Source organism: Marmota monax, unplaced genomic scaffold, assembly GCF_021218885.2.
Source record: "Marmota monax isolate L192 unplaced genomic scaffold, Marmota_monax_Labrador192_F-V1.1 WCK01_AAM20220418_F8-fsc00020, whole genome shotgun sequence".
Lineage (NCBI taxonomy): Eukaryota > Metazoa > Chordata > Mammalia > Rodentia > Sciuridae > Marmota > Marmota monax.
The window spans coordinates 20,541,260-20,555,194 of NW_026692912.1; the positions used below are offsets into that span (position 1 = coordinate 20,541,260).

Genomic DNA, 13,935 nt, shown 5'->3' on the forward strand with positions numbered 1-13,935 from the left:
AGCTCAGTTGGTAGAGGGCTTGCCTTGCATGCACAAGGCCCTGGGTTCAATCACTGGCACCACAAAAAAAAAAAAAAAAAAAAGCAAAAACTGAGCCGCAATTACTCCTATCTGCAGTGAGTGATCTGGAGCGGGCCCTGGCCAGGCAGGAAGGGGAAAGCTTCCCTGGGAAGATGGCCTAAATGCCAAGACCTCTGGATCACACATGCAAGGAGGCAGCCAGACAGGACATCAGGGACAGGGTCTTCCAGACAGAGAGGAGACACAGACAAAGGCCTTGAGGCTGTGGTATGGGAGGAGACCTAGTCAGGTGAAGGAGAACAGGGTGGGGCAGGGGAGCAGGCCAGGTCCCAAAGGACAGCTCAGTGTCCCTATCCCAGTGCACTTCAGAACGCACTCCCCAGCAGAGACACAGGGAAGGGGCTTCTGCTGGGCTTTGAGTGCCGCCCACCAGCCTCCCCACCAACACACAGGACTCATTCACTCCCTGCTCCAGAAACAAGCACCCCCAGGCCATAGGCTGGACTCCAAGGCTGTCAATGTGCCCCCTAAAGCCAGGTGTCTTTAAATCTCAATAGGTTTTCTGCATTCCATAGGGGACCAGCTGCAGGGGCAAGTGGGGACTCAAAGTCCACCCAGCCTAGGAGAGGTGCCTCTCCCACCCTGCACGAGGACATTTGTGTTGGGGTGGTCAGGATCCTAGGTAGCTGTCTCCTCTGGGAACCCCCTGCCTGGTGCTGGAGAGAGCATGGTGCCCGCAGCTCCTCCTGATGCAACCTCCAGGCCACGGCAGGCAAGAACCCAGCTCTGCTCTGGGTCTCTCTTGCTGCATCGGCAAGAAAACAGGGCCCTTGAGGTCAGAGGGTCCCTCACGCGTTTAGGCTCTGGGGGCAGAACCACCCAAGAAGCATCTGCTGAGCTACCTGAGGCCTACCTCCTCTCTAACTACTCTTGTGGGAATGTAGTGACTATTAGCAATCCCACTTTTAATTTTTATTTATTTATTTAGGAAATGCAAACTTTAATATACACATACCACATTATAGATAAATACATAGCAACATGGATGACACAAACATTAAAATGAATTAGAATAACTAAGTCACTAAGTCTTTTTTTTTATTTTTAAATTTTGAGACAGGGTCTCACTTAGGAGCTGAGGTTGGCCTCAAACTTATTTTATTTATTTATTTTTTTTAGCAATCCAATTTTTTAGAGGACACTGGTCCTGAAGAGGTGTGATGGTCAGTCAAGTTCACCTAGCAAGGGGGAGGGCAAGAGCACATTCATCTGCCTGGCAAACCGTGTCCCACACCCAAGGTCACAGTGCAGATGCCACCTCCTCAGGGAGGCCTTCGCTGGGCACTCAGATCCCACCTGCTGGGCTTGTCCCCCCGTTCAGCACATCTGCAGGTGGACATGCCTGGGATTTATTATGGTTTGGTTAATGCCCATTTTCCCTCTGAGACTGGAGGGCCACGAGGGCAGGGACACTGCACCCTCTAGTGGTGCAGGCCCCAGCACTGTGGCCAGCGCAGTCGGTGCTTAGACCATCTGTGGAAGCAGGGCAGACACACACCGTCCACCACCTTTTCCAGCGCCGTCTCCCCCAGGGCGCTGCTGAGGTAAAAGCCTGGCTCCTGCGTAGGGGAGGGGTGGGAGGTGGGGAAACGGTACCTGAACCCAGGATGGTGGGTCGGGCCTTGGAGGGCCGGGACCCTGTCAGGGAGTTGGTGCTGCTGCCGCCACCGCTGCTGGTCCCGCCACCTTTACACGTCAGCTGCAGGGAGGAGTCCTGGCCCGGGATGGAGATGGACTTGGCAGTGGAGGGTGGCCTTGGAAGGACAGATAGGTATGACTAGGGTGCCCCCTCTCCGGATTAGATGGAGACAGGAGCCTCAGGGCCTGGAGGAGGGAAGGTCCCCGTCCCCTCATCCCCTGAGCTCCCACCCCTCCTACAGCCAGGCCAGCACTCACGTCTTGAAGCAGGGGTCTCCAGAGAGCAGGAACATACCAATGGTGACCTATGGGAAGAGGGGAGGGGTCAGCCGTGCTGCCCAGCAGCCTCCTGCTCCTCCTGCACGGCTGGGGCTACGGCGAAGCACCTGCCCACACTGAGCACCCGTTTCCTGCGTGGAGGCTGCAGTGGATCCTGAGGCCTGCCTGGCGGGCGGGGAGACGCCGCGAGATGGGTCTGCTTGGCTGGGCACTGCAGGGAGTGTGTAAGTCGGCTCCTCTTATTTTAAATTATGACTAGCTATTGTGTGCACGGACTACTGTGTCACAACAAATCCCACCACTGACTACACCATAATGCATCAATAAAAATGAAAATTAAATTATGACCAGACACGGAGCTCCTCCAGGGCTGGGCCACATTCACACCCATCTGCAGTGCCCAGCTGTGTGAGGGACAGAGCCCACCATGACAGGAGTGGGAAGAGGTCTCACAGAGCCCCTCATGGGTCTGGGGGTTGCTCACAGGGTCCACCAGGCAGGCGGCAGCTGGGACAGTCCAATGAATGTAAAGCATGAAGCCAGTTAGGAACTGAACATCCACTTGGGCAAAGACAGGCAATGGCCTTTTCAATTCTTATCTTGAGACAGGGTCTCACTAAGTTGCTGGGGCTGGCATTGAACTTGTGATCCCGTCTCAACCTCCACATCACTGGGATGACAAGCATATACCAGCATACCTGGCTTGGGCTTAGTGTTTTTATGGGTTGTTCACTCAGTCACCACAGTGGCCTATAAAGCAGGCGAAAGCCCTGAGTTTAGGAAAAAAAAAAAGACTGGGGGAAATGACTGCCCAAGACCTTGCAGATGGGATGTCGGGGAGATGTCCTTGAATCCCAGGCCACTTGACCCCAGGCTCCCTTGACCTGTTCTGGCTGAGGGTGCACAGGCTTACTACTGGGGAGGTTGAAAGGCCTGGCCCCAGTACAGCCATCCTGGACTTCTCCTGGTACCTCTGGAACCCCTGCCACCATCTCATGCCCAGTTGTGCACAGGGCACAGCTGGCTCCTCCTGGGTCAGCTCTTGGGTGGGGTTAGGATGAGCCTGTCTTCTCAACCAGGTAGAAAGGTGTGGAGAGGGAGGAAGAGGTGTGCTGGTAGTGGCCATCCAGACATCTCTCTTCCCAAGAGGCCAAAGAGGCAGCTGCCCAAAGGGTGGGAGCTGTCCTGGCCACTGGAGACCTGTACATGGCCAGCAGTTGGATCAGGCTTTCCCGGCGCACATGGGTCAGGACATGGATTCTACCCTCCCCACTCCAACAGGAGCCAGGCTGCCTCAGTCAGGTTGGCTGAGGTGTGTGTGTTTTGCTGATGGAAACCAGTGCCTCGTGTTTTCGCAGGCTAGGCAAATGCTCTCCCACCAAGCCCCCCTCAGACCTCAGGCAATGTTTTGGGGGTCAAGTACCAGATCTCCTGTGAGGGGGCAAATGATGGAACTTATATTTCAACTCCCCTCCTCCTGCACACACCTGGGGCTTCAACTAGCTACCGTCTGGTCGTGAGGTAGGAGGCGGCAAGCACTCAGCACAAGGCTGACTTGGTGAACATGCTTGCCAAACCCTCAGGCTGCTGGGTCCACCCACCACAGATGGCAAAGCTGAGGTCCTGATCCCAGGGCCCACATAATGCCCCAATCCCTGGGCTAGGGGTTAAGCCCAGGGCCTCATGCATGCCAGGCAGGCACCAGGCGACTGAGCTGCACCCAGCCCCAAGAACCTGTATTTTAATAACCCTCTGGAGGATTCTGCTGGGAGTCAGGTCCATCCTGGGAGGGAAGCAAGAGGCAGCAGGGTCCCTGGTACCTTGAGGATGGAGTTGTCCTGGCGGGTGTTCTTGGTGTCGTATCCCTCCAGCAGGCAGCAGCGCACTGTGGAGCCTGATCCCGCAAACTCAGCTAGGTTCAGGTCGGCGAAGCCCAGCTGGGAGGGGAAGAGAAGCGTGTGGGAGGCTGCAGAGTGTGGGCAAGGCAGCAGACGCACGGCAAGGGTTAACTTGCAGAGGTGGAGGAGGGGAGGGCAGGCACAGTCCCGGGGCCACCCCATGGCCCTCAGAAACTGTTGCGTAACTGGCACCCAGGCACTGGACCCTGGGTCGGCAGCACCGACGTGGCAAAGCTAGGAGCTCACATCCCTGAGTGGCACAAAGCACCCTTTGTGCCGCGTCCCAGTGTGCACTGAGGCCAGCACGCCTGAGATGAAAGGACATTGTTGTCTGTGACACAGACACATTGTTCCCTGGGAAACAAGGCTGTGCTGTCGAGAGCTGCCAGGAGAGCGGGAGCGGGAGGAGGGGAGGCCCGTGGGAACCCGGCAGGGGGGTGAAGGGGCACCCCACGAGGGGGCCTGGGAACAGAGGAAGGGACCCTCTGTGGAGTGGGCAGGATCCCCAGGGAAGTGGGGCGGCTGGGCAGAGTCTAGGATCAGACAGGGGCTGCTCAACGCTGAGTGGAAGTGAGGAGCAGGGATGGGAAGGGAGTGAAGGAAACACGGAAGCTCAGGAGGCCGTGGGCTAGATGCGACCTCATCTGGCGACTGTGGGGGAAACTGAGGCTGAAGTGGGGGGTGCAGGGCTTGGGGACATCAGGGACAACCTAGCCTATTGGGGACATTTACTGGATACCAGCTGCACAGAAGTGTCTACTGCAGTGTTTGGAGGCACAGGCTCCAGAATCAGGTCACTGGAGCCAGCTCTGCCACTGGCTCACAGAGGGACCCCCATTTTAAAGATAAAGAGACTTAAATTCAGGGACAAAAGTGACTTCATCAGGGACACACGGCTTGACTGGCAGGGACAGTATGGGAGCTTGGCCTGATCAGCAGCACTGCTCTAGGCTCTGTGTCGTCCCCAGTGACTGGTGCACTGCTGAGCGGTGGGGACACCCTACTGCAAAAGGAGGGGCAGTTTCTGCCGAGCTGGGATCCCATCAGCACCCCTCAATATGTTCCTGGTTGTTTGCTGGTGGCTTCTCTCCTAGGTGGGTAGCTGTCCTCACCCAAATAAATCGGTAGGGGAGAAATGTCCACCCTAACAGCTCCTTCCACAGCTGGTTCCAGCCACCCTGCCCTCTGTGCCAGGGCAGCCCACAGGGTTTGGAGCTCTGCGGGTGGGGAACCGAGTGGCTCAGCTTCCACAGGCTTCATGCAGGGGGAGAGGCGAGGCAAAGGTGCGTCCCCTCTTGCCTGATGACAGAGCCCACGCTGCTGCTGCTGGGCTGGCCACCTAAGAGCCACAGAGGGCAAGCTGAGAGCTCCCCACCCGGGGAGGGTGGGCAGGAAGTTCCCACAGAAAGGGCTGAGGGCAGAGCAGGCTTATTCAGAGCCAGGGCCGTCTTCTCCCACTTTCCCAGCAGAAAGGCCTTCACTACGCAGGGCTGAGCTGTGTACCCTCTGTGAGAGCCCAAAACAGCACAGATGCCAGGACTGAGCCTGGCTCAGTCAGCTGTGGCCAGCCCTGCAAAGGGAGCTGCTGCCACTAGAAAGCACAGAAATCTGCGATGACAAGAAAAGATGCCCAGGATGCACTGCAAGTAAAAACCCCAAGCTACAGGGTTTGTGTATTTATAAAGTCATATTGCTTTCAGGCACATGAATACATGTAGAGACACCCATTTTATAGTTCTCTAAATAAAATGTGTGTTTTTACTTTATTCAATATGTAAAATACTTCTTCCATGTTTTTCCTTAAAAGGTCTGAGAGTATAGGTCCGTGGTAGAAAGCACTTGCTTAGCAAGCATGAGGCCCCAGGTTCCACCCCCAGCACCACAAAAACAGAAAAGAAAAAGGTCAGAAAGATCCTAACCACCCCCAGTGGTGAGGTGGAGAAGGAAAGAGGAGGGGGATCATTCTATGAACCTGCAAGTTGTTTGCACCCCTAGGTTTAATCCCCAGTACCCTCCCCCCCCACACAAAAAACACTCCATTTCATGTAGGGCTGAGTGTCTCCTGTTTGGAGCAGAGAGAGAGCTAGAAATCCTTCTGGAAATTTCTCATAGGCCCATCCAGTGCTACCCCAGCCCATCCCACCACCCTTCACACAGTTCCTCTTACCTTAGAATAAGCCTTCCCACCTTTCAGCTCCTACACAGGGAGGGAGACACAAGCAACAGGGTGAACGGAACTCTAGGCACCTCACAGGTCTCCCCAGATCCCCCCCAAATTTGTGTGCCAGGGAGGAAGAGGGCAAGGCAGCTCCCCACATTTTCCCCTTGAGGGGGTGTCAGGGAGGGGCCTAAAGCCACCAGAGAAGTCACCCCCACCCACGGCCCTGGGTTCCCAGGCCCAGGACCCCAGGTTCCCAGGCCCAGGGCCCCAGAGCCCAGCCTCACCTTGCGCACAGACACACGGAACACGCAAGGGTCCAGCAGGCCCGTGGCTGGGTTGGCGCTCATCTTACACACGAAGGTGAACCTCTTCCGCCAGCGCACGCAGTTCTCCTGCACCTCCTCCCTGCAGACCAGGCCAGACAGTGAGTGTGAGACAGCTGGGCAGGGTCCACGCTAGGGGGCCTGTACCAGCGGAGGGAGAGAGCCCTCACTTCCCACTTCGTATCACAAGTGACGGTATTTTCACAAGAATTGCCAGGCTCCTGCTGGCCACCTCCCGTGGCCCACATCAGACTTCTAGGCTTCGGCCAGGGGAACACCCCAGGTGAACTCCTGGCCCTCAGCCTGGTCCTGCCAGACTCCAGCCCCTCTTCACCACTGGTAACAACAGCAGCAACATCCAACGGCCATGTCCATCTGGAAACGGCTAACCCGCTGCTCATGTGGCGTGCCTGGCACTGTCCAGAAAACTGAGAAGCCGTGGCCGTGGGCGGGGGCTCAGCTGAGTGGCAGAGCTCCTGCCTAGCACAGGTGAGGCCCCGGGTTCGAGCATTAACGTCACATCAAAATAAACAAAACAGAGGCAGGCTGCTCATCTACAACTGCAAAACAAAAAGGCCACGGTCACTGCGCCTGCCTGGAGTGCAGACAGGTGATCGTGCCCAACTCTCCTGACCACTATCAGCAGATTCCAGGACCCAGGTGCCCTGGAGCCGTGACCCCCTCCAGAGGCCCAGCGCCGGCAAGAGCAGAACAGAATGGAACACAAGCTGCCCAGCTCTAGGCCCCCGGCTTCCCGGAACTGACTGGGGTTTGGCCGTCCCCGAGTCCCTCCTAGGCCCAGGAGCACAGCCACACAGGCAGACCCAGCACCCTTTCCTGGGGAATCAGAGCGATGGGAGCCACTGAGCCGAGCTGGGCCAGCTGCTGTGGGGGCAGCAGGAGCCCATGAGCCTGCCTGGCCTCATCCCATCCACCCGGCAGAACCTGTGCTCAGGAAAGGGTGGCTGCGGAAGGGTGGGGGCGGGGTGAGAGACCATATCTCAGCTCATCCCACCTAACCGGATGGCCAAGCAGACAGCTGAGGAAGTGACCTCTCTGCACCCTGGGTGACCCGAGGAGCTCAGGTTAGCCACCTGATGGGGCCTGAGGGTACAGAGTCAGAGAGCGCGGCAGAGAGGTATCCTCTGAGCCCCCAAGCTTGCTCTGAGGGCACTAAGGCCCCCGGAGAAAGCCTACACAGCCTCATCCAAGATCACAGCCCCAAGTCTGACAGGCAGAGAGGCAGGGCTAGAACCAGGACTTGGCTCATAGGCCCAGAGCCCAGGAGAGCCAGGTGGGCAGGCCCCACAGGCTCATGGGGCCAACAGTACCCTGCTATGTCCCTGAGACACCCAGCCATGTCCATCTGGAAACTGGCTCATAATTCCTCAAAAGGTTGAACACAGAGTCACCAAATGATCCAACAATTCCACTCCTAGGTATACAGCAACAGAAATGAAACCCATGTCCACAAAGACTTGCACATAAGTGGTCAGCAGCCAAAAAGGGAAAGCAATCCAGATGGCCATCAGTGGGCGAACAGATAAATAACACGTGGTCCAGTCACATGATGGAATATTAGTGGGCAATAAAGAGAAATGAAGCACGTCACATGCTACACCGCTGTTACCCTTGGAAACATCAACAGTGAATGGCTGGAGCAGACACAGGGGCAACAGCGCATGGTCTCACTTATGTGAGATGCCTAGAAGGGTAAATCCATGGCAGAAAGGAAACTGGGGGTTGCCAGGGCTGGGAGAGTTGGGGAGATGAGTGACAGTTAATGGACGTAGGGTTTCTTGATGGAGTGACGAAAAGGTTCTATGAATAACATAGTGATGACGGCATAACCTGTGAATGTTAAAAACCACTGAAAGGCTGGGGATTCAGCTCAGTTGGTAGAGTGCTCGCCTTGCATGCACAAGGCCCTGGGTTCAGTCCCCAGCACCATAAAAAACAAAACAAAACACATACGCATACCTGTAATCCAGAGACTCAGGAGGCTGAGGCAAGAGGATCACAAGCCTTAGCAATTTAGTGAGGCCCTAAATAAAAAATAAAAAGGGCTGGGGATGTGGCTCAGTGGTTAAGCACCCCTGGGCTCAATCCCTAGTGCCAAAAAAAAAAAAAAACCAAAAATAAAAACACCACTGGACTGCAGGCTGGACTGCAGGCTGGGAATGGCATGCCTGAGGCCCCGGGTTCACCCCAGCACCGGAAACAAAATCAAAAACCCCCACTGGGTTATGCACTTTAAATGGGTGAATTGTATGGTGTGTGGATTATCTCTCAATAGAACTGTTCCCCTACCCCTAAAAATATATATGGTGGGTCAGGTAGAAATAGGGAGGACAGTACAGGGAAGGTGGGTGCTGGGCAGAAGTTCAAGGCAGTGGCTGCTACTTCAGGTGGGTGGCTGGTGATGGCCTTTATGGCAGTGACGTTCGAGCAAGGCTCACAGTGAGGGACGGTGTGAGTGTGAACAGCAAGTACAAAGGCCCTGAGGTAGAAACGAGCACAGAAGCAGGTAGCTGGAGAGAGGCCAGCAGGGAGACGGGTAAGGGAGAATGGGGTGAGGTCCTACTGGACCTCCAGGGTCACAGTGAGGATGCTGGATCTCATTGGAAGTGACTACTTGCCCCATGGACTGTGGCTTAGGCAGAGGCTGAGAGCAGACACAGAAGGGAGGCAGAGGAGCAAGACAGAACAGAGCCAAAGAGGCCGAGCTCAAGCCTGAAGAGAGGGAGGCGGGCATGGCCGGCGCGGGCAGACCTCAGGCCTCACCCACCCGCGGGCAGTGCTGGAGGCTGTTCAAACAGCCAGGGGAGGTGAGGTAGTGCTCGGAACCAGAGCAGGAAGAGGTGTGGGCTTTCTCGTCCCCTCTGGAGACTGCCAGGGGACGCCCGGTCAGGAGGCCCGAGGCCCACGTGTAGTTCCTGTCAGCCCTGCCAGGTCAGGCCTGGGAAAGCCACAGGGAGACCTTCCAGGCTCAGGTGACAGGCGTGTCCCCTCCTTCTGCAGGAAGGTGAGCCTGGGTAGGGCCACAGGATTAGTGTGGGGCCTCTGTTCTGTTTCTGCAGGCCGATTAGATGCCACCACTCCCACGGGAAGAAAGGTGCAGCCGCACCCTGGCCCACCCCGGGGTCACAGCAAGGTAAGATAAATGCCACAGGGGCAGCTCCTTCCTGGAGGCCTACTGCGCCCCCCCACACACTTCAACGACAGGAGACTCTTCCTGGCCCAAGTTTCATATGAGGAAAGGGAGGCGCCAATGCTCCACAGCCCACCCCAAATCCCACAGCTATGGGCAACAGAGCCATCTGGACCCCAGCTCATCTTTGCCCAGGGCCTGGGTCACAGCCCTAAAGCCACAGCTGCCACCAGGACAGCACAGGCTCCCCATCAGACCCGGGGTCCCTGCAGAGGGAGGGAGCTGGCCCGAGACCTGATTCACTCAGAACCTTTTATGAAGCACCCACTGCACGCCCGGCACCCAAACCCTAAGACACGAGTAGTAAACAGCAGGCAGAGTCTTGCCTTCACGCGCTGGCACATGCCCAAGGGTGGCAAGTGCCGTGGGGGAAGGGAACTTGGAACAGAAGTGGGCAGTGCCCAGGCAAGGGGGACATGAGAGAAGGTGGCCAGGGAAGGTCTGAGCAGGAACATCACCGCGGAGCCCAGAGCTGCAGTGAGAGGGAAAGCAATCCTGGCTGAGGAACAGGAGTGCAAAGGCCCTCAGGCAGGACGCCTGCTGCCACTGTGGAGCCGTGAGGGGCCTGTGTGGCTGGTACAGAGGGAGCAAGGAAGGGACAGAGGGGAGGGAAGGGAGATCGGAGGGGAGGCTCAATCCCAATCTTACAAAGGGACCATGTGAAGACACTGGGAACCTGGAGCCCCGCCTGTGCAGGAGTGGCCACAGATGGAGGGTTCACGTTCACATCTGAGGAAAAAGCCAAATGTGCAACAGGGGACTGACCACTCAACCGGGTCAAGTGAGCAAGTGCCAGAAAGAAGGGGGAGGAGGGTGGTGGTCTGCTCACCAACAGGGAGGGACAGCCATCGCGGTTCAAACAAAATGCAGAAGCGTCCCACATTTTTTAAGTGACATGTACAAATGTCCATGTGCACAGAGAAAACTGGAGATGTTCACATGGCACTGCATAGACTGGGCCTGCCGGGAACACTGTTGGCCAGGCACAGTGGCACCCAACATGTGTCCCCAGTGACTGGGGGTGCAGTGAGCTCACTAGCTTGGAAAGAGCGAAGGTGTGAAATAACTAAGCAAGGGGCTGGGGATGTGGCTCAAGCGGTAGCGCGCTCGCCTGGCATGCGTGCGGCCCGAGTTCGATCCTCAGCACCACATACAAGCAAAGATGTTGTGTCCGCCGAAAACTAAAAAATAAATATTAAAAAATTCTCTCTCTCTCTCATTCTCTCTTTCTCACACTTAAAAAAAGAAAGAAAGAAAGAACTAAGCAAATGAGGAGCTGTGGAGAAAACTCAGTAATAAGATGGTTATTAGGAAAAACAAGCCAGTGTGCATCCCCCTGCTTGCCCTACTAATGGGGCTCAGAAATGCAAATTTTTTTTTTCTTTTTTTGGGAGGCGGGGTGGGGGTGGGGAGATGGATGGGACCAGAGATTGAACCCAGGGGCACTTAACTGCTGAGCCATATCCCCAGCCCTTTTTATTTTGAGACAGGGTCTCATTAAGTTGCTTAAGGCCTTGCTAAATTGCTGAGGTTGGCCTTGAACTTGCAATCCTCCTGCCTTAGCCTCCTGGGTGGCTGGGATTACAGGTGCGTGCCACACGTCCAGCCAGAAATGCAATTTTAAAATGACAAAATCTCAGGTTGCACAAGTCCCTGGATTCAATCCTAGTACTAAATAAATGAGTAAAATAAAATGACAAAACCAAAGCCCAGAGGAACAGATCATTTCAGCCCAGGGAGGCCCAGAACCCTGGCTCCCCAGACGTAGCTTATTCACACTGGTGTAAGGGGACAAAGGACAGAAGGAAGGCGGCAGCTCATCAGGTCTGTGGTGCAGGTGAGGGATGCCACCATCGTTTGGTCCCAAGAGTTGTGCCCAGTTAATTGAATTTAAATTGAAAAAGGAGACGATGGGATGAGGGTAGGAAGGCAGGGTATAAGCAAAGCGTGAAGTACCAGAGGCCTGAGTCCTGGGCCACCCCCTGCCGAGGCACTGCCAGTTGGCCCCACCAGTCAGGGTTTAGGGCGTGCTTCCCAGTTCCCACAGCTGGGGACAGGTAATTAGAGAGACTGGTTTCTTTTTTAGCTATAGGACACACAATTAGACGTGCAAATCCCAGCAAGACAGGGCGAGCCCTCCCTGGGCCGCAGCCACTGTGACCGTGGCAGAGGCAGAACCCAGCTATTTCTGAGCTGCCCTGAAACAGAGTGGAGCCCCCCACCAGCGGATATCCTCAGAACCTCCCCACTCTCCTGGAACCTGGACCCAGCTGCTAAGCTGGCTCTCCGTGACGCACCCATAGAAACCTGCTGTGGATGCTCGTTGAGGGTGTAGGGCATGATGTGGGCACACCTCCTGGAGAGCCCGGGTCAAGTGGGGAGGCAGCTGCTACAGTCTCTGACAGAGGACAGAGAACACCAGCAGAGCAGGAATGGGGCTGCTCCGGTGGCAGTGATGTCAAGGGACCTTAAGTCTGAGGGGGGCTGGATGAAGATCTGGGAGAAAGATGTCCCAGGTAGCAGGAAGAGGACAGGAAAGATCCAGAAGGAAGGAGGTAGCTCTCACAGAGCTGAGAGAAGGCCAAGAACAGGGCCAGACTGCCTGGAAGGTCTAGGGAAGCCCCATCTCTGTGAGCCTCGAGTTGTCTGTGAAGGGTGGTCTCCCTGCACTGCATGGGGCCCTTGGGTGACTCTACGGTGCCACGTCCTGGCTCCTTTCTACAAGGCTTGCCCAAGATACAAAGAATTCTGCCAAAACAGTATCTTTGTGGCCACATCTTCAGAGCGTCCTCCTCACTGGGTATCAGGAGACGAGGGAGGGTCGTGGGCCACCATCAGGGCCCCATGCAGATAGGGACCGCATCTCCTGTCTTTATTGCAACTGCTTCTCTCCCCAGAACCCAGGAGAGAGTAAAGCCAGAGCTGTGTGCTCTCCCTGGGCAGGGCCTGCTCGGAGCACGCTCCCCTCGGCCTCCCCTCAGCCACCAACATGAGGCATCCTGTGCTTGAGCTCCTTCTTCATTTATCACATGACCAATGGATACCTGCAGTCCTGTTAAGATGTGCCACTATTGTTCCCATTTCACAGATGAAAAGGCTGAGGTCCAAGGGGGAGGGGAGGTCCAAGGTTACACACCAGGGCTGGATGCTGCCTAAAGCAGCCCACCCTCAGACTCCCAGACTCCTCCTTTCCATTTCCCTGAGTCAACTGCTCTCGACAGCAGGAAAGTTAAGTGGATGTCTGGAAGAGGGGGATGCAGGCCCCAGGCTCCCAGCAACCAAAGGCTATGAAGAGGTCTCAGAAGCTGTGAAGGGGGGCAGGTCAGACTGCAGTGAGTTACCAACCTCAGCTTCTCAAATGGTGAAATTTGGGCCTCCTAGTAGGGGCCACCTTGGATTTAAGGCTCCATGGTTTGCCAAGGTCAGCTCTCTGCCACGTCCTCAGCAGCTGCAGCACCAGTAAGTACAACAAGAATCCAGAGCCTTGGCCCTGGGTGGGTCTCCACCATGCGGGTAACAAGGGGTCAATGCCATGGGAGCTACTTCCTGGGCACAGACTGCCAGGCACCAATGGGCCCATGAGGCCTCTTCTTTGAGTTACAGCTTAAGTGCAGTGGTGACTGGTGGTCACGGCAGGAGCAGAAAGCCCTGCAGAGGGAACCCCAGGGACTAGTGGGGAGCCCAGCCCTCATGATGGAGCTACGGTGCAGGACCACCCTACCACCGCCTAGCACTTCACCTCTCCAGCTGCAGCACCGTCAGCCCAGCACTCTCACCACCAGTGTGCTTGGCATGGGGCCCTGCCTGGCAAGAGCACGTGCTCAACCTCGCACGCAAGAGTGGAGTGGGGCCAGCAGTGAGGGCCACTCAGACTCAGGGAGCATGAACAGATCCACTAGCTTCTCACAGATGAAGACTCCCAGCAGGCCCGGTCCCAACGGTAGACTCTGGGACAGAGCTCCTCTTTGAGGAGCTGCTCTGTGCATTGTGGGATGTTTAGTAGCACCTGCCTGTGGCACAGCTCCACGTATGACCAGGAACGTCTCCAGACACTGCCAAATCACCCCCAGTTGAGGATTGCTGCTGTAGGCCTTGGAAGACACTTCAAACAAGCCCTCAGGTGATTCTGGGGTGGGGGAACTGGCAGCCATGAGACCTGAGAGAGCACCAGGGACTGCCCAGGCCCAGCTGTGCTCCTGGGTCCCTAGGAAGGCTGGTCTCATTAATAATAATGGTAATAAGGGTCACCTAGCAAACTCCATCGTGTGAGTCCCTCCTCTACCATGCAGCCACCCATCCTGGGCCCTGCCTACTCCCAGCAAGCAGATCCTGGAGTTGGCCGAG

The 13,935-nt window shown here is 56.1% G+C and overlaps 1 protein-coding gene across 1 annotated transcript in view; it reads right to left on the minus strand.

The window, feature by feature from the left end:
* Window positions 1-13,935, minus strand: part of Eeig1 (estrogen-induced osteoclastogenesis regulator 1) — a 33,533-nt gene that overhangs the window by 5,474 nt on the left and 14,124 nt on the right. Inside the window, exons 2-6 of the mRNA XM_046451605.2 lie at window positions 6,342-6,462; window positions 6,064-6,093; window positions 3,819-3,935; window positions 1,978-2,024; window positions 1,678-1,835 (exon numbers count right to left, since the gene is read on the minus strand). Of these exons, the coding sequence (XP_046307561.1) occupies window positions 1,678-1,835; window positions 1,978-2,024; window positions 3,819-3,935; window positions 6,064-6,093; window positions 6,342-6,462 (473 nt within the window). The remainder of the gene's footprint in view (window positions 1-1,677; window positions 1,836-1,977; window positions 2,025-3,818; window positions 3,936-6,063; window positions 6,094-6,341; window positions 6,463-13,935) is intronic.